This window comes from Strix aluco, chromosome 9, assembly GCF_031877795.1.
Source record: "Strix aluco isolate bStrAlu1 chromosome 9, bStrAlu1.hap1, whole genome shotgun sequence".
In the NCBI taxonomy this organism is placed as follows: domain Eukaryota; kingdom Metazoa; phylum Chordata; class Aves; order Strigiformes; family Strigidae; genus Strix; species Strix aluco.
Genome location: NC_133939.1, coordinates 3520072 through 3541104, shown reverse-complemented (window position 1 = coordinate 3541104; position 21033 = coordinate 3520072). Strand labels below are relative to the sequence as shown.

Here is a 21033-nt window from a genome sequence, read left to right as displayed (position 1 = left end):
CTCCAAAACAAAATTGTGTGGCAAAACCAGAGCAAAGATAAAATATCATTTCAGCAAAACACTCTTTTTTTCTGATGAACAGAGGACGTCAAGGTCACAGGATACTGTTCTCTCCAGACTCTGAGAAAGTAGGGGATGACATTGCCTAATTTCATGAAAGCCTGCTCAAAGGGAAGAAGGCAATGGGGTAGCATCTCTTTTACATCTGAACTATTATTAAACAGGAATTTCAACCTATTAGAAGAATTAGAAAAGGGCACAAGGCACAATCCTGGTCCTGGATATCAGAGTTTATATATAAAATATGAGCAAACTGTTCTACTCTGAGAGCATAAAAAGGCATCACTTTTGTTATAGACCTCCTTATGGTAGGCATACTAACAGGCAGTCCAATAAAACCGATGTTCATAACAAGCTAGGATACAACCTCAGAGTAGGGGAAACGTGATAGAAAACACAGTCCTATTTATAGACTGCTTTGTTTGCATATACTTTTTGCTTCTGAAGTTAAAAATATTTTATAAAAGATAGCACAACTCAAGCCCAGAAAGTCTACTAGACATAATCGTATTTTGAAGGGTATGAGCGTCTTCCATCCTCACTTCGAGCAGCTTCTTCATATCCCGCACCCTTCCTAGTCTTCGTTTCAGGTTCATAGCCTGAACCAACCTTATACGGCCCCGTTCTGTAGGAGATATTCCGTCCTGACGCATTGTAGGACACCGCTTTGTAACTGAAAGAGACATGAAAGATGGCATCAGCCAGCGGAGGGTCTGTGGCTACCCAATGTTGCACACTGTGTTCCTGTTTGCTGTTGGATTTTAGGCAGCTTCTTACTGTTTTGTCACTTGGAGACACAATACGAGCTCAGAGCCAACCATCCATGGAAAGGCTGCAAGTCTCTTTCACGTTTTTTCATAAACTTATACTTTCCTTCCCCAGAGTAAATCCTTGGTTGAGTGAAGGACCCACCTACAATAACCATACAAAGGCATACAAAGCCCTACCTGGTATAAATCATAGCTCAGCTGATGCAATCTACACCTGCTGATGATCTGCTGTGCAATTTGCAATCAAAGTTGCAATTAATGGGCCTGACTTATCCAGTACACTGCAAATTTTAGATTTTAAGGTTGATCTCTCCTTCCCTCTGTTTGCAAGTCATGTAGTCAGGGACTTTTGACCCATGATACAGGTCAAAACAGGTGTATCATCATGATAACTCTTGCAAGAGGGGTATTACGCTAGACATATCCTGTGGTGTGGTGGCTGTATGCTAACCCAACACCCAAGGTTTCGTGCAATACCTTCCTATGTCTGCCACATATAGGCTTACCGGGATTCTTCTGGAATCAGCCCTCTGCAAGCAAGGCACATCATGATGCCTCCTACAAGGGCCAGGCCACCTGCCACCCAGCCAACAAAGAGGGCTGAGCCAAAAGTGTACCTACAAAACACAGAGAAGTGGCTGGTTAGTACTGTGACAGTGGTCTGGTCTGCTTCTTCTGAAACACACTGAACATTGTCATTCTCCCTCTGGCCCTGCAGAAGTTCCCATGAACACCATCCCACCTGCAAGCTCATCCTCAGTGGGCTCTCAATATCATTCTTGAGCCGCATGAACACAGACATCCCAGCTGATTTGCTTGGACAAATTATCTCCAGTGCAGATAAGAAAAAGACAATAAATTTTCCAAGTCCTGGGACCGGACTAATACGCACCCAGAGTTTGCCTTTCTATCAGCCACAGCACACCCTGGCCCTGAGGGAGATCTGCACTGTGGAGCATCCTGAACCACTTGACCACCTACCTGTTCTGGACGTTCTGTATTCCCATTCCCTGGTACATGTTGGCTGTGGACATCCAGAAGTTTGTGACCAGCATGTTGGCAAACACAGACACTCCAGTGATGGCACACAGGCCTGAGATGAGACAGAAGGACAGACTGAGACCCACAGAGTGCAAGCAGTCACCTTTGGCCTTGGGGAAGCACCTTACAGCTCTGGAAAAGTGGGTGAGACACTGCTTTGTGTCCTGGCATGTACCTTCAGCAGAAGTGGGGACCCCAAATGTGTTACACATTTTTGCCAGGTTTTCTACACATTTACAATCCAGCAGCAAGAACACAATGTCACACTACAAAATCCCAAGTCATACCATCTTTCTACTGATGTGTTTTCTCACAGAAAATGAGTTTAAGAAACAGATCATTTTAGATGCTGAAAATATCCAGTAGTTCAGTTTTAAAGATTTTTTTTTACAGTGAAAAACATGGACAAAAGATTCCCTATCAGAATTTTTTTATTATTATTATTATTATTTTTAACAGGAAAACACTCTCTGTCATGTGAAAAAGGAGATACGTTCAGTTCACAACCTGTTCATCACCAGGTAGTGATGCCTGCCTGACTCTGCAGGTAGCCTGGAAGACCAGACTCAAGAGGCAGGAACTTCCATTCATCTGCACAGCTATCGCTGTGATGCCTGGCTGTGACGAGCCTGACAGCAATACTCTACACCACTGTGGAAGGGGTGCAAAACACAGCTAAAGGTCATATCAGTGTTTGTTGCCAAAAAGTATGGACTCCAGCTTTTCTGGGCATCCCAAGTCCTGTTGGTTCTTACTACACCCACCAAGACCTCTGTGTCTTTCCTGAAACCCAAATACTCACAGCACTGGGGAGGGTCTGAGCAATCAGTGGTGCTTCTGCTTCAGGTCCCCATCAGGCTACTTCACTAGCATGGTACTTCAGTGTCAGTCTTTAACACTTCTGTCCTGAAAGCAGCCCTTATTTTAGGAAGAAACACAACCTCCAGATCACAGAGGTGTGCCCAAGGGCCAGGTCCACCATGGCACATGGGTACCCAACTCTTCAGCTAGCTCAGACTAGGGCCTTATTTTGAAATGGGTGAACACAGGCAAGGGATGACCCATCCCAAGAGTCAGTCACATCATTGTCTTAGACACCCTCTCTTCAGGAATGCATGAGTGGTCTTTTAGAATATCCTCATTGGCCAAATTCTCAAACCACTGACTCAAATGGGTAAAATGATAGATTTTAAGTGCAAAATTAAAGCTGTGTTGCAGAAGGTGGTTTCCTCTTTCCAACTTGTAGTTATTGTTGTGTTGTATGTCTCATATCCCAACAAAAGAGAATTTTTTAAAGGAACTTAAATATAAGGATTTTAAAGTTTAAAGGAACTTTTATAAGGATTTTAAATAGGGGCATTCTCCTTCCCTTCATTAGGACATGGATTTGATTAGTCATCTGCAAAAAATTGTGGAAAAACCTGTAAGTGATGTATTAAGCATTTGCAATTTTGAGGTAGATAGGCAACACTAGGCATTCCTACAGCCTTCCTGATAACCCACAAGCTCGGCTACCACAGCCCTGAGAGTCTTCATAAAATTATTATGTATAAAGCCTGAGACTCTTCAAACAACTATTATGTATAAATAAAGGATATAATAGTACATAACAACAGTATACATATAACAGATTAAAAGATACATTTTCTTTTTTATCTCTGGGCTGTTTTTTCAGCCTTCCATGTTCTGTCCCATACAAACTTCTAGTTTTCTTTTACCAAGCAGTTAGAAACCACTTGACCCCAGGAGGCCAGACTGGAAGTCAAATGCCAGTAACTTCATGCAAGCATCAATGTTTTGGGTTGCTCCAGAGCATCTGCTACCTATGACCAGAAGTGCATGAAGACTTGCCCAGTCCTCAGTTCCAGGCGATCGCAATGCCTTGCACATGAAAGACACGATACCACCCACTTACCAGCAACAATAAACATGATGCCAGAGGTCAGAGTCATGTTGGCTTTTGCAGAATCCTCCATGCTGCCAATACGGATGCACTTCAGAGCAAAAATGCACACAAGGAGGCCAAGGATGCCCAGGACAATACCCACAATCATGAGGGCCCTCACAGCCTGGAACATTGCTGCAAAACAAATTGACAAGAGCCATGATGAGTGACTGAAACGAGATTCATCAGAGCCTGGGAGGTTTTTAAAGATTGTTTCTGCCTAAAAATAAAACTATTAAAGAAGAAAACCTTGGAAAATGGGCACCTGATCTACTCTCAACATTACCTGGGGCACTTCTGGAAATGTGCCTCGTTGCCTCATCTTCCCAAAGAGTTTGATGGCTTAGACATAATTTTTTATAAGTTGGCACTAGTCACAATTTATTCAGCTGAAATTCATGGAGAGGAGTTGGTGTACAGCTTGGATAAGCATGAAATGTTTCATAACTGAATTGATTGAGAAAGCTTTTTTTTTCCTCCCCAAGAGGCAATGAAAGCAGACAGCTCCACCCAATTATTCGTGGTATTTCCAACTACTGTGTGACTCAAAATGGAGTTCTGTATGTTCCTGCTTTACACTAAGACTCATGTCACAGGAGAAGAGGAAAATCACCTTGACAAACATTATACATACACTAAGAGAGAGCAACAAAGCTTTGGCAATGACCTCCCCCAGCATATGGTTAATTGTGATGTCAGTCCTGTATAAATCTGTCCACGTTCATTAATACAACACACAAATACCCTAGCATTGAATTTGTTTAGCAGCCTGCTATCAAGGTGGGAATGCTTGGCTCGAAGCAGGCTGTGATGCTGGTGGGACATGCCGGTGGAAGGTGAGCACTGCTCACAATCAGCTGAAGGTAACAAAGCCCTCCAGACTCCTTTTGCCTGGAGTAGAAAAGGAGATGGAAAAGCAAAGGGAAACTTGCACCATTTAAAATGGAGAAGTAAATGGAAAAGGCCATGCATTTGAATACCAGGGTGATTTTCTAATAAGGTAGCACATATCCCTTCTTGCCTGCAATTCAGTGCTGGCCCCAAGTAACTTCTTCCCCCCACCTGTGCATGCATCCCTGGCAGAGACAGGAAGGTGGCAGCGCTGGCAGAACACTGGGAGGGGGTGGTCAAAAGTATTTCAAGGGCTGCTCTTCTTGACCTGCCATGAGCTCTTGCAGCCCTGGGTTTGGCTTTGATGCTTCAGGGTAGGTGATGTGGGCTCATGACCGACTGAGAAGGGCAGGCAACATATCCTACAGCTCCAGGGACTTCACTCAGCCTGCCTGTCACCCCTTTTGCTGGGTTGGCCAGGATGACCATAGTGCCCAAGGATCCCATATGGCCTGACTGGAGCAGGAGGCACTTGTGCAGAAGAGCAGAGAGCAGACCTTGCTGGCCTTGCACAGGTTGGGAGAAGGGTTTATAAATCCTCTACAGGAGGACAAGGGTGAGTGTTGGGGTGCCCATGTGGGTCTCCTTGCTTGTGGAGTACCACAACCCCAAGCAGAACCGCCACAACTCACAAGGAAGCCAGCGGTCTGCCATCCTACAGGCTGGAAATACACCACCTTCTCCCATCTGGCAATCCCACTGGGGCTGCTACTCTTATGACTCAATTTGCCCTTATCAGCTGATAACAAGTGCTAACGAGTCTGGGATTTTCAATCTCCTATTCATCAGCCCCCAGGTGCAAGCTCATTAGTTATTATTCATCAGAGAACAAGAAGCTGGCGGATACGCCTTATCAGCCCTCAAAGGTTGTTCGTGCAGCACCTGATGCAAAGCAGAAAGCTGCAAAGAGAAGAATATCACAATACTCATTTGTCTTTACAGTCACTTAAGTTTCTTTGCAACTGCTCTTGTTTCAGGGTAGGTAGGAGAGGCTGATACTCCAGGGCAGCATAAGACACTACAGATCTTGACAGAAGGTCCTTGTCCCCAAGACAGTCATTCCTGGGATGCTTCCTACAAATCTTATGGTTCCTAGATGCCATCACTGCGGTGGTCTCAACCCTTCAAGAAGCGACCCTAAGCTAAGACCTCACAGAGTTTTTGTGGGTTCCCAGGAGAGATGTTCACAGTGCCTTGGGTGCCCATGGAAGGACACAACAGGCAGGCCAAGCCAAACAGCTCCTGGGATGTTGCACTTCTGCTGGAGCACTGTGTGCCAGTGTGGTGAATCTCCATTGAAAAGGAGCAATCTGCAGCTGTTGGAAAGAGGAGAGGGAGGAGCACAGCAGGGCACAAGAGAAAAAATACAAAATAGCCACCAGCGATTCCTCTCTCCATGAGGCTGACTTATGCACCATCTCCACAACGGGACAGAAAGGAGAAGAAAGTGCTCCCAGGTCTGCTGTGGCATGAAAGCCTCTTCACTTGGCTCATGGGACTGAAAGTGAGAGCTGTTTGGAACAAGAGCACTGCAGTTTCAAGTGAATTTGGGCATCCATCAAAAGTCCTCTCAATAAAGCTGCTTTCCAAAGGTGAATGACCTCTCCTAGAAGGAAGGAGTGGAAGGGCTTAGACAAACAAGGAGACTAAGGAAAAAAATTGTATCAGGAGCACTAGGTAGCAAACAGCCCTATAGTTAAAGTAAAGCACAGAAACTACCTGCTGTTTTACGTAGACATTTTGCATGAGGTCAGATAACTTTGCTTCATTCCTGCACACATACGGTTGCTCATTTTGCACACCTGATTTTCATACAAAGGGATGGTGCACACAGAAAATAATAAAAATGCAAACTTATTCACCAAAATAAATGTCGGTGATCTGAAAGCACAGTTTGCATCACTGTTTTTCAGATGTAAGTGAAACTGGAGAGTTGTCTTTCCCCAGTGTTGCTGTAAGTAATGAGAGGTGAGTGAAGTAAAACAAGTTAAAGTCATCTAAACTAACATCACCTGCATTTCTGTTACTAATACAAAATACAAATGAGGAAATCTAACTTTATGACTAGTTAAGATTAATGGAATATAGAAATTTTAGGGGAAATAACTGGTTTTTAAGTTAACCAAATTCAAGTAGGGGCATTCCTTCTTCATGCTTTAAGGTACTCATCAAAGAGAACAAAACTAACAGAATACCTCTAAGACACAACAGAAAATGCCTGTGACCACTTTGCATGTTCCCTTATTGCTATATTACCTAAAAATAACATAAAAAATAAAATCTTCGTTATGATAAATTGGGATCAAAACGATGGTTACCATCACTTCATTGCTCTTTTAAAAACACAATCACCTACTCTCGGCATTATAAGGATATGTATAGCTATTAATCAACATTTGTATACGTAGTTTAATAAATACATCTTTTTATTCTTTAAAACAAATGGTCCCGCAGAAGAAGTGACTTCAAACATCAGTTTTGCTCTTCCGAATGAAAAAGAAGTCGCACAGTAATCCTGAAGTACACAGAAACACATTTATTCCATCACACCCCTCGTAACGGTCACGGGCTTTTCTCGAACAAACACCACAGCCAATGCACCGGTCTTCAGCAAAGCACCCCCTCCTGCCTCACAGTAGGGAAGTACGTTTGGCATCCCTGAGGATGCAGGGCTGAGAGCCCACATCATACTCTTTTCTACGCTAACCAACAGAGGCAAAAGGCCTGTGTACAGTAGTGCATGCTTGTACCTATTTGCAATTGTGCGCCAAGAGTGAAAAACACTCTCAGGGTCATATTTATTGATAGCTGGCAGGGCATGGGCACGACAGGTCACAGGGAGGCATGGCAAGCCAGGCTGGCCGCTTCCCTCCCATGGGTCCAGCTAGCTTGGGAGCACTGGAATACCCTTGCATGCGGTGGGGTGGGAAAAACGGCTCTTTTTGTATAGTAAGCAAGCAAATGAGAAAGTAATACCCCTCTGGAATCTATGTCTGTAACCTCTAGAACTCCCCAAGTAATGTAAAGCGACTGACCACACCTTTCCCCTTCTCGCCCTTCCTACACATGCTGCTCACAGGCAGATTTCTTCAATTCCAGTTTTCACTTTGGAAAAAAAAAAAAAAATCAGTTGTTTTCCGTAGAAACCATTATTCTAATAACAATGCAAAATTACACACAGCTGTTTTCCTTGTATTTTGATTCAAAGGGAGATAACATCTGTGGGTTTAAACATGCTCACCCTCCTCACATCAGTGGAGCTGTGCTGATTTATGCCAGCAACAGAGCTGAACCCGTGATGCTCATCCAGAGATCACCTACACACGCTCCAAGTTGTAACCTCCACTGAGTAAAGGTATTATTTTGGTAGTAAATATGCACATATTTTTATGCTCATACACTGAGTAGCCTGAAATTTTATTCCTCACAAAGTGCTTTAACATATCTGCTCCTGCTTTTGGATGAAAATGGTGCAGAGCTACAGGAGAGCTCCTGGGTTAAACCTGGTACATCTCTTGCCCCTACCTGGCAGCCCAAGAATGGTGAAATATGGCCGGCATTCTGTAAAGCCAGAGCTCTGCCGCACGCAGCTCCTCCACAGTCCCTGATACTGGAAGACGGCTGTGACCGGGTTGTCATACAAGTCCTGCGTGCTCCACATATCCATGGCAGTGGACACGATGCACCCCGCAACACCCAGTGATGAAACGATGAACCCCATCACCTGGCAGATGGTTGTGGACATGTTGTCTCCCCCGGAGAGAGGATGTGAGACAGCCCTGATGAAGCCGCAGACCTAATGGGAGCGCCGAAGTCCTCTTGACTGAGCCACCAGAAATGCAGCAGCTCTTATCAGATGCTTTCCATTGAGCAGTGTGTTTGCTCAAAGTGTTTTTGCAAGATAGTCCAGTTTCACTCTCACTGGGTAGGTTTGTGCTGGCAGGGCCAGAGATATGAGCTTTTGTCCTTTAGAAGTGCTTGTCCTTCCCCAGCTAAGCAGCCACGCTCCGTCAAGTGTTAGGCAACCCACTTGGAACATGCGTCGTCCCCCCACTGAAACCCTTTGCTGTCCATTGGGCTTCTCCTGCGTGCTTGGCACAGTGCAAATGTGCTCAGAAGGGCAGAGGGAAGGACCATGTTCCCAGGTGAAATCAGCACCTAGCCCAGCTTACCGCCTCCCTGGCCCTCTGCTTATGCAAAGTGGGAGTAGATCTGCCATCAGACCAAGATAGGGACTTTTCTACACCCGGCCACCCATGCAGGCATCTGCACAAGAGGCATGGTGATAGAGAGGGATGCCAACGGGGAGCTCTGCAGGAGGATGCGGGGCCACCAGCTCAATCCAGGGAACAAACAGGGACGTGGCCACTCCTTGCGGCCACTTTGAGCATCACCGAGGTTGCCTCGGGTGCTGACCATGGCACAATCCAGGGCATCGAGCCAAGAGTCCCAAACTGATCCATCAAAGATCCTGCAACCCTGTTCTCCTCCTGCCCGCATCCCCATTGGCCGTCACATGGTCCCACTGACACCCGTGTGGGGAGGAGAGGAAGAGTGCAGGGACTGTTTGGAAAGTGCTTTTTTACAGGTGCTTATCTGCTTGTGGCTGGGGGATGGTCCTGGAAAAAGGGGTGGAGGACATAAAAATTACGAAATTAATTATCTCTTTGCATGGTGGAGAAGTGCTGGGCTCAGGGGAGCCATATAAATTCACCATGCCACTCTGCCGACAGAGTGCAATGAGTTACAAGGACCTTCCAGACTTCACACTCATCCATTCTCATCTAATACCCTGCTCCGACTGATTTACTTCAGCCCTGACCTAGAAACAAATTCCCGCTTTAACCAGTCCCGATACCACTCTGTGCCACAGGCACCGTCAATACCATTGCCTGTTTGTGAAGTCGTGTGAAAGCCACCAGGAAAAGAGGAAAGGCTGATTTCTGTGGATGGATGAGTTACAATGGGGCCATTACGTGTTGTCTATTGCTTCTGCCTTCTGTAGAATGACCACCCAGGTCACCCTTTTTGCTTCCGTGGTTGTGCAGGAAACTGGTGGGCAGCAGACAGAGATGCTTTTGCACTGGACTCTGTTGTAGCAGCCAGAGCACAGTTCACATGTCTAGGGGCCACAAATCACAGCCACCAAAGCCCCGCTGGGTCAGGCACAAGATGTCTTTACTTCCAGCAATTTGAATAAAAATTTAGTCATTTTCACTGACTTTGGCAAGTTTATATCAGAGGAAGGGCTAGCTTCAACATATCTAAAGGTCAGAAGTTGCCAGTAAAAATAACAACGTGAACAAAAAACATTGAAATGAGCCCTCAAGAACCAGAGGTGGTAAGAGCTGCTCATCCTCAGTAAGGGAGAGATCATGCTGACTAACATTCCTCATCTTGGATAATGCTTTGTGATAAATCAGGGCTGGATAGGACCTAGAAGCTGGGAGGACAACAAAGGTTGGGAAGGAACAAGAAGCTGTGAGGACAATAAGTGCTAGAACAAGTAACGTGGCCAGCTCTCCAGCCCGTCCTTCATTGTCTCACAGTGAATTGTGTCCCAGTCCAAGAGATCTGGCTGCACCCAAGCAAGTCCTTATAGTCCTCAGCAGCTTTCCAGGTCTCCTCTACTCCTTCATGCCCCAGGACTTGCCTTCTTGACATCTAATGGAAGGAGACCACATCACTTTTTCCAGGCTAGACCGCTTCAAACTATGTCCCAGGGACAGATACTCCTCCTATTCCCAAGGGTGGTGTCACCCTGTATCATTAGTGTGCAGCGGCTTGCAGGGCTGCACAGAAAAATGGACCCATGGACTGGTCACAGAAAAAATAACCCCTGGGAAGGAAAAACAAAAGGGAGGGAGAATACAACATATCTTTTTCCAGACTTTTTTTTCCAAAACCCTCTACCACTTTTTCAGTGCCTGTTTTTTTTCTGCTATATTGAACATCTGTGTGGTTGCATGAATACCAGTGGAGGTGGACCTCCCATGCACCATGCCTGTGTGTTTGCTTTGCTGGGAGGGGAGCCACCACTCATTCCTCTAACTCTTTCTGCTGGTTTTGGTTGCGTGCAGCTGGAGCAGCTCTTCAAGTCAACAGAGATCTTCTCTTCTCCTCTCCCCTCCACCATTTCACACCCCCAAGCCCCATTGCTCCCCCCAACACACCTATTGGAAAAATGGCCATCCTCTGGATTGCCCCTAATTGTGCCCTGAGCTGGAGCCTGCCACCCAGGCACTGCTGCCTCACTAACCTTTCCTTGGGGATACAGTTTCCTCCTGCTGATGGGGGATGCTGCTTCTCATCATCCCTCTTACTCAGGGGCATCATAACCCCAGAACAATGGTGGAGGAATCAAAACAGACCCCAGGTATGCAAGAAAGTTCGTGTGAATCAGTCTGTCTTTGATTTTGAGGGCCAGATTAAGTTATGTCTCTGAAGAGGATAAACCAGCACAAGGTTGCATATTCTCCCCTGAAACCTCATGTGTGGTCTCCAAAAAATGGAGCTGAGAAAGCAGCTTCAGCAATGAGGGTCATGCTGCAGTCCTTAGCTAAGAGGTAAGCGAACACCCAACCATGCTCAGCACTCCAGATGTTGTCATCTTTGAAGGATTATTGTGTTTTGGGGGGTTTCTGTTTGCTCATCCCTAAAAATATTGCCTAAGGTGCTATCCAGCCATTCTAGCATTAGCTGCTTGTTATTTCTCATGCTCTGATTGGCATCGCACTTGTAAACACTGAGAACTCAAAGCTCCCACAAATACCTTCCTCAGTGGTTGGTTGACGCAAAGTTCTTGGAGAAAAAACACAAACTTGTTTCCATCCCAACGTTTCCCCTAACCCATTTTCTCTGCCTTTCTGAAATGTTCTTATTCTAAGCTTATTTTCAATGGTTGTTTCTGAGCCACTCATGATAGGGAAAAATACATTTCTCTTTGAAAAAAACCTCATCACCCTATTTTCGCAGCACCCAGTCCAATAACAGCAGATCACGGGGAGTTTTATCTGAGCTGTTAGCTCAGAGCACAACCTGAAAAGTAGTTGGGTGATAGGATAGCTGTAGAGCATGTCTAAGCATCTTTACCACACCTGATGTTCATCTCCAGCCACCCCTGGGAGATGTCTACAGCCAGGAGTGGTTGAAGGATGGGGATCTCTCTCCAAGCATGTGTCTCTTGCTCAGTCTCCAGCAAGGTGGTTGAACACTTGGGCCAGAGGGCTTGCCACACCACATGGTAATGCTGAGTAGTATCTAAGGAAGGGACATGGTGGGGAGAGAGCTCTTGCAAAGGCCAAGCTTCATCACCAAGGAGCAGAGAACAGGGCTTCCACTTTGAGTATTAGGACATCTCCAGCAGCTTACCCAAACTAGGAAAAGGAAGGGTACTTTGTGACTGCTCCCCTTTGCAACCTTTATTTCAGCTCATACTTGCTTTATCTACCCAGGCATTGACTCTATATTATCTCAAAACCGTTCACTGGGCCCATTGCAACACCTGAATGTTATCACCGCCTCTCCCATAAAAATCACCTACAGCTCATGTTTACTTTAAAATTTGCAAATATAGCTCACACCCCGCCAGTCAATTCCAGCTTGTTCAGACTGAAACAAAGCAAAGCCACCCTTTTCTTTCTGTCCCTCCATTGCTATAATGGCCACAGCCTCCAGGAGTGTATGGTCCACCAGTCCATAGCATGAGAAGGGCTGACTGACCTTTCTGAAACTCAACAGGGAAAGGGCGTCATGGAAGGCCCCCGTCCCATCTCAGACCCACTCTACACCATTGGTCTTCAAGTGGTCCAGAGGGGCCTTCGAGGTCCCTCAGCAGAGCTGGGGTGCATGAAGCTGCGTCCTTCCCTACATGCCTGTGAGCTGTAGCCCAGGCCCACATCTCCACAGCCTCTTGCCTTGTTCCTCTTCTGTCCCTCAGCCCAGATCCTTTAGGATTATTTTTCATGTGTCTCATCCTTTTGTGGTGTAAAGGCAGGAGACAGTAGCGAGGATGTGATGCATACATCTAGCTTCCTGATATCCCCTACAGGGCCCTCTGCCACCTCTCCTCACCCTGAGAGTCACTGGGGATCAGGGTGCCCGAGACCTCTCTAAGAGTCTCACATTAGCTCTTTCTCCATCCCCACACCTCCTTCAGCTCCTGCTGTGAGCGCAAATCCATGGCAGCCTCACACACACCCTTGCTGGGTTATATCAAGTCTCCAGCCCACTTGGGCCACCTGTGCACAGCCCTTCTGTGCATGAAACTTGGTCCCAAAAGACTTTAAGCAGGTTACAGCAGTTTCCTGCAGACATTTCAAAATTTTGACCTGAACTGACTAGGTTAAAGGATTTTAAGTAACAAGCAGAGCTTGGAAGAGACTTTGTGGTGGCCATGACCAGTGGAGGATCATGACACAGCAATTAGCAGTCCCAATCCTTAAAACTTTGGGTGTGAAATGGTTCCAGGGAGCAGAGATGCCGTTTCCTTGGCCAGTGAGCTGCCCTGTCTCCAAAATCCCTAGAGAAAGGGTTTTACTAAGGTTACGTTACAAATTATGTGTTGGTTCTTTGAAATAAAAGAAAACCTTGTCAGGACATCAATATAGAAGAAAAAATCCAGAGACACCAACATTAAGACTTACCAGACGTGAATTCTCCTCAGGGAACAGCTACACATCTCTGCTACTCTGCACCAGTAAAACTGAAAGTAGTTGTTTTATGCCAAAGTCTGGACAGTCATGGTTACGTTCCCATGGGCTATTTTTACTCTGACCCCTCTAGCATCACATACCCTTTTGTTAGTTGGAGAAGTTTAACAGGATGTTCTCAGACTTTCAAAGTTTGCTGTTGGAAAAGCAAAAATATTCTTACTTTTCAAGTCACCAGCCTTTTGTTTCACGGCAGAGAGGTGCCTCAGCCTTTCTGAAAGGGTCAAAAGGGGTTTTGACTTGAGAACAAAATGTCCTTTCAAATATGGCTGAACCGGTCTACCTGAAGAGGTCTGGGAAAAAGGGACCAAGCCATACAACAGGAAAATTACTGCCCATGTTACTGTGTTTTAACAAACTCGTAAGCAACTGAGAAATGTTCCTTTTAGCAGAAAGTGCCTTGTGACTTCTGCACTAGGTGAAACTACCAGCCTTGCCAGTGTGTTCAAATTCAGATCGTGTCCTCCAGACAATCACAGTAAGGTCTGCCGACACACCAAAGCAAGTGGCAAAAAATAATAAGAGAAAGCAAAATAAGAACAAACAGGCTTAGTTCTCAAGTGACATATTTCACCAGAGACTATTTATAGCTGAGCAGCGAGGGTGAGAGCCATAAACTACCTGTGTTATTTCTCATTTTCATCTATTATCTTGATTTTTCCTCAATCTATTTGAAATTAAAAATCCCAACTAAATTGAAGATAGATGATGGGCAAGACAAGTTTAATCTTTGCTATGGGAGCAAGGGATTGAGAAAAAAAAGTCCTCAGAACCCAAAACTTCATTGATGTACTCAGGTCACCTCGCTGCTTTGCTAGAGTCCTATTATTTTTATTCACTCCGGCACTATTGTTCCCAATATAAATTGCCATTGTCAGAATAATAAATAGGGGGTTATAATGGAAATGCTGACAAACCATTAACTATGGTGTGGTTAGCAAGGGGGGTTTAATGGAGATCAAGGTGCAGCAGTTAAAATAAACACTGGGATGATCCGTTTAAATAAGATCTTAGCAAATTAATAATTTGACTTTTAGCATCGTTTTCTCCCCACTCTGGCTGGGATAGAGTTGACCTTTGCTGGTGGTGGGTGGGAAGAAATGCCCATAGGAGCAGATGAATTCAGGAGACGGAGCCAATCTATAAAGCCCAGCAGCGGGGCACTTGTTTTTGCACCAGCTTCTCCGGAGACTGGACGTGTCAGACAATATATAACAGGAGGGAAAAACGGAGACAGGGGGGTAGAGCAAGGGAGTGACTTCAGAAGAGCAAGCCCTGTTCATTAAAAAGAAAGGAAAAAAACCCCACCGCACTTTGTAGGGCAGTGCTGATAGCTCCGGTCACAAAAAGGATCTTGTTGGAACAAAAACACATAAATATTCGTATACCTACACACCAGCGGGGAAGGTACAGACTCTCCAACACCACTGAGGATGAGGACAGCAACTTTGGGGGGTTCAGAGTTCCACCTTTATTTTTAAAGATTATTTTTTATTCTTTGGATTTTTTTTTTTTTAAATCCCTTTTTGTGGGTGACTGCAGTAAGCCCAGCGAACACACATGGTAATTCCAGTCTAGTGGAATTCACCAGTTCATTAGAAACCCTGACATTTAGGATAACGTGTTTGTTTCTGTCCGCAACTGGGAGGGAGACACAGAGCTTGCTGGATGTAGCTGGGTCCTGTAGGAACGGACCAGTCTCCCACAGCCCATCTACTAAATGAAGGAAATCCATCCCCCCAACATTGCTGTGTATTTCTATTTTAGAAAAATATAGACACCAGGCTGGAGGCTTGGGTATTTAAAAAAAAAAAAAAAAAATCACTGTTTTTATGATGGAGGCATTTTGAAAGAACAAAACCCCCCAGATCTCAAGTACTCTGGTTTCTTCAAAGATTAAAGTAGTTCCCAGAGCTGAACACTTGAAAAGTTTAATTGCTTCTGCTGTAGAGTTACATTTTCTGTAATTTTAAGCTTTTAGAGCTGAAGAACTGAGGAAGTTCTGCGGTGTGTTATGTGTGCGTGGGGAGGATTTGCTTTTTACACCTCTATTTGTTCCTTATATGGCAACTTTAATCTCTTTACCTACAAGCAATTAGCCTGCTGGAGTCAAGTTTTACCAACCTGTCCTGCCCCTTGCTGCACGCATTTTCCCTTAGTGAAACTGCTCAGCTTTGCTGACTGCGATAGCCTTGCACAAACATCCTTCTTTGGATGTCACCCTTCATTCACTCGTACCTACCACAGCACACAGCTTTTGCTAGGGGCGGCACAACTGGATGCCCAGGCAGGATCAGGCCCATGTCCATCTAGAAAAAATGCATGTCTGCACCCCAGAGCCTGTGTGAACAACAGAGGCATTCAAAGCCATGGCTCCAGCAGGAAGAAGATGCTCACAGGCCTCCCTGGCCCCTGCATGGGGATACAGCAGCACAGCTAATGCCCGGCACCAGCTGGGAACCTGGATCCAGAGATGAGTGACACGGAAATACAGCTCGAGGGATGAAACACATCTCCTACTGGTGTCTGAGGCCACAACTGCATTGGGTTATACTGGTTTGATTTTCACAAAGATAGACTATCGGCGAAAGAAGCCATTTTTGTGCACAGTGCTTATTTCTGTGTGTTTTGAAAATGCCATTTTGCAGAAGTTCTGCAATGATTTGCTGATATAATTGGCTTCTTTCATCCATTCTTGCTGTGTCAAAGCACAAAGGCTAGATGAATATAGTAGTCTGAGTGCCTTTTATTCTTACTGTATTAAGGCAAGAAGAAAACACAGATAATCCTGTTGTAACCTAATTGTTTGCACCCCTAGATACTCTGGGCACAACCAGGACAGGAATGATACCCATGGAAGAAAAAACTGGAACCAAAGAAGAATTAGGGAGAAATCCAGCTTGGTGATGTTAGCCTGTACAGAAATAGAGTGAGCTGAACTGTGACATATCCTCTTAGAAAAGGATCTTCTCTGATGCCAAGGATATTAGTGGTTTCTGGTGGGAAGCCACGCACAGCCATACAGCTGGGGTAGGAGCATATACGCAAGCCACCCGTGGCATGGGGGACGAATCACCCCATGGAGCAGTCACTGCTCCAGGTGTATTGCCTTGACAACACCTCAGGAATCTGATGCATAATCAGCTGTAATGAGCTTTGGTGAACCTCAGCTTGGCCATGGGGGGGGGGCGGTTCAGGTTGAGATACCTCCAAGGGACCTATCATCCAAACAGAGTGAGTAGCTCAGACCCCTTTTGGCTAAAATTTGGGTTCCCCGCTCTGCACTAAAAATTACCCATCACCACCTTTCAAGCGCAGGTCCTGGCACATGCCCATGGCTCTGCCCTCGCACCCAGCAAGCCCTACCTGGCAGCCCCAGGATGGTGAAGTAGCCGCGGCATTCGGTGAAGCCGGAGCTCTCCCGGACACATGTGCGCCAGAGACCCTGGTAGTTGAACACCGCCGTCACCGGGTTATTGTACAGGTCTTGGGTGCTCCACTGGTCCATGCACGTTGATGCGATGATGCCTCCTATTCCTAGAGCAGACACCACAAAGCCCATGGACTGGCATATCGTCACAGACATGGCCCCAAGCCCTCGGTAGGCAGGTCCTCGGCACGCACAAGCCTCCACAAGCTAGGTCTGCGGCAGGCAGCCAGGACGGAAGGGACTTTTAGCTGGAGGCACAGCCTACGTCACGGACGGGAGTCAGGAGAGGTCTGGTCTTCACCATACAAACCTACCCTTTCCCTTTATTTGTCTCGGTGAGATAATTTTCCTTGCTCAGTACCAAGAGCCGTTTGTTACGCACGGCGTGAACGCCTCGTTCTCTGTTTACCTTATTCCCTCCAGGCAGAGGTGCAGCCGGCACAGGGCAGATGGTGACCAGCGGGTACCTCTGAAACAGCCAGAGGAGAGCTTCTGCAGAAAAAACTCTGCACTCCAGGAGACCAAGCACAGAGATGTTTAAATTGGATGAAACATAAAAATTATGGAGAGCCAAATAATTTCCTGGCAGGGATGATCCTTTTGAGCCAAGTGAAGAGGCATTTATTAGCATGTCTATATCTGGGGATGTTTGCTCAACCAACACATTTAAGCAAAGGATAGTGTATAAAAGAGGATAGCGTATAGCAAAGGACAGTGCACCGATGTTCAGATGGACCTTTTTGCTGGGTGAGATCAGGCTGGGAGCCCACAGGAAAGGCAGCAGTTCTGAGAAGTGAGTGGTGTGAACCTGCAGTTTGCTGTGGGAGGACCAAGTCTGGCAGGCAGAGCGAGGAAAAAAATAAATAGAAACAAAAGTAGATCCTCATTTGTTATTGCTTTATCCTCCTCATCCATATTTTACTGTGGACTTGTTTGGATGGACAACAAATGAGGGCAAGGCAGACATGCTGCTACGTATTACCAAGACAAGAGCACTAAGAGACCTGACCTTATTGCAGAAAATCACTTTGCTGGGTAATGTCTTTTTTTGCCCTTTCTGCTACATCCCTCACCACTTCCTTCCTAGTCCAGTTTTCCACTGGTGGCAACCTGTTTGCAGTTGGAGAGGGGAATGTCGCTGGAGAGCTGCTCTCCGTGGGAGGGAGGAGATGATGAGACCTGTTTTGGCAGTGCCAAACTCACACATGGCATGTGGAGGGTCCAGGAAGGACTGTCAGAAGAAATGGAGCTCGGTGGGGTGACATTTAGGTGGTAGAAGTGGAAGGTCATCGGGGAGCGTGAAGAAGTGGACCACTATCATCTGGCTACATTCACCTTTGTTCAAGGACCATTAAGTCTCTCCCAGATACTTGGTCTTGTGTGTAAATGGGTTTCCCTGTGAAGCTGCTTCTGAAGAAGATCTAACCTCTTGTGTGAACACAGTGGTTGGCTCCTAGAGATTATTTCATTTCTGCCTCTTTTTGAGAGAACGAAGCAAGCTGGAAGGGAGCTTGGAAAGTCATCCAGTCCATTCCCACATCCAAAAATCAATTCTGAAAATTTTATGCCTAATACCGACGTGTGTTACACATCATTCATGAAAAATAGTGTCTAAAAGTAAACACCTAACAGGGAAAAGGTAATTCAACAGTCCTCTGGTTTAAACATTAAATGGTTAGCCCATTTTCCTTGTTTTCCCCAAAAGAACAGTACTGGTGATTCATGTACACTTTCATAATTCATTCTCTATCCCAGACCCTTTTTTGGACATAGTGATATCCAGTTCTGGTAACACACCTCACCGGCTGCATGTCGTGGCTGTAATTACTTTCGGTATCGGTCAACATAACTTAATCACAGAAAGCTTTCCTGGTATCACATAACTAAATATAGAGCCTGAGACTAGAGCACAAATACACTCCCTGTATTTGTCACAACCGGGATCACCTGGTGATGGGAAAGACTCATGACAGCCAGGGATTGTTATCAATAAATTAACTAAAAGGATAAATTTGCCTTATATTTGATCAACATGGGGGGCCTGAAAAATGCATCTCTGGTGCACCTCGATCCCTGAGTGGGAAGAACTATATACATGCAACGGGACAGATATTGGCCAAACCATCACTCTGTTTATTTCAGTGACTGTGCGAATTTACTACAGCCAGAAGAGTAGGGTCCAGGTGTGTGAGTAGTATCATTCACAAACAGAAATTTCATAACTGTAACCAAAAGGATGGTTTTATCTACTGACAACATTTCACACTGAAAATAATCAAGGACTAAACCCCTTCAACCACCTAAACTTACCAACTTGCCATGAGAGTACCACTTTTTTTCCTCGTTCAAAACTCACCAGCACCTTTAACAACTGTTTCTCATGTTGAAGTGCAATCTGTGAGACTCTCATCTAGGTCATCTGGGAGGATCAACCACTATCCTGGGCTCTTGCCTTTGCTGTTTTCCCTCCTCTGCCCACCTTTCACAGCGCCTCTCATCCGAAGAATTTCTCCTCGATTTCCCAGCACTGAAATAAAATGCATCCTGCCCTACTTAGGTTTTCTGTAAAAGTTTATTCCTAGACTGTGGTTTTCCCCACAGCAAGGACTAGTCCACTCTCCAGAGAACAGTGTCAGAATAAGGTTTGGTATGAAATACAGGTGCTTTTAATCAGCAAGACTTGTTCATTGCAAGGGAGCAGATCTAAACAACCAAAAAAAAAAAAAAAAAAAAGGGAAAAAAAGGAGGGTGAAAGGTGGCTTTTCTGCATTTTTTTGTTGCTTAAATTACTATCTTAAAAAGAAGAATTAAGCTCATCCCAACCTCTTCCCTAGGTCCGCTAAATTTCTTCTGTAAAGCAAATAATTTTTTTATTTCTAAAAAAAATGGAAGAATGCCAGTCTAAACCCCTTCTGAATAGCTGCCACCTCCATTATGAAGAAAACATTAGGAGATTAAAATATCTCCATAGGGTCAAAGATCTCACAGCATCTCATCTCAGGATAAAAAGAACTGCACCAGAGCTGACCTCTACAGAAGCATAGTTGGAAACATTTATTTGATGCTACAAATAAGATTAAAGCCTAAAGATGTGCTTGTGAATATTCACGTGCTTGGTGCTCACCACCAAACCGCAGCAGCAGTTTGATGCTTTTCCCCACCCTTACCTCAAATAGACTGGGTGGTCCTGCAGACAGGAGAAGTGGTATCACTGGAAGGTGACACTCAGCCAGGGACACCCCATTTTCATAGTCTTTCCCTGGGTGTCGAACCCACGTGAATTTTCCAAACTAACAGCTTAGGAGGAAGGATAAGAGATGCTGAAGTTGAAGGAGATGTTACAATGGGCAGATGAGCTGGAGCTTGTCTGTCTACAGGGGTTAATGGCCTTTATGCTGTATGAAGTGTCGATGAAGAGATGTGTGGAGAGAGCCAGCTTCCCTCTTTTCAGGACAATACCTCAAGAGACACCTTGGGAGAGACAGCCTAATGCTTGCTGGGTGATGCTTGCCCATGCTGCCCAGGGCACGGCCTAGCTCTGCTTCTTCCTTCTGTTTTCTTCCAGATTGAAGTGGAACCGGAAAAATCTTCTTGTGCTGATAAAACAACCCTGGAGGAAAATAACCTGTCAACACTCAACAGTGGGATTTTCAGTACGTGGTGGTGGTGGTGGGTTTGGCTTTTTCTGTGAAATGGCCTCAGATTAGCTATGGAAAAATGATAAATAAACTGTAAAAATGAATAAGTAAAGGAGTACATAAATACTGTAATTTTTCATTAGTATATCAATAAATTAATATGAGGACAGAAACAATAAATTATACAAAACTTAGAAATAGAAAGTTCTGGGAGAAGACCAATTTAAAAATAAACAGAACAGGAGGATGGAGCGATGAATTTAGACCTGCAGTTTCACTTGTGCTGGGCCTAAAATGATAGTTATTTCTGGTAAGGACTAAATGGCATAGCCTCATCTCAGTCAGTTTTCTCCCACAAAATGGGTATGGTAAGGGCAAAGCCTTCCCTGGGTGTTTTTCTAAGGGCCTTGTCAGGGAAGATTCCACCAGCTGCTCCTGTTAGCCCAAGTCCTGCCAGCTGTGCCCACCAGCTGTTCCCACTGCCCATCACCAATGCTGTGACTGCTTAAGTGAAATATAATACCTGTTTGAGAGTAGAGCTTGTGTT

At 45.3% G+C, this 21033-nt stretch overlaps 1 protein-coding gene across 2 annotated transcripts; it reads right to left on the bottom strand.

Moving 5' to 3' along the window:
- Positions 1–555: 555 nt before the first annotated feature.
- On the bottom strand, positions 556–17004 carry CLDN18 (claudin 18). Of its 2 annotated transcripts, none has more exons than XM_074834514.1 (5): positions 16785–17004; positions 3787–3951; positions 1812–1923; positions 1337–1447; positions 556–733 (listed from the first exon to the last, which is right to left on the bottom strand). In XM_074834514.1, exons 1-5 carry the CDS (start codon positions 17002–17004, stop codon positions 556–558), a joined length of 786 nt encoding a protein of 261 aa, XP_074690615.1. The 2 variants fall into 2 exon arrangements, with proteins under 2 accessions (XP_074690615.1, XP_074690614.1); XM_074834513.1 differs by lacking the exon at positions 16785–17004 and adding an exon at positions 8233–8452.
- Between the last annotated feature and the right edge of the window lie 4029 nt (positions 17005–21033).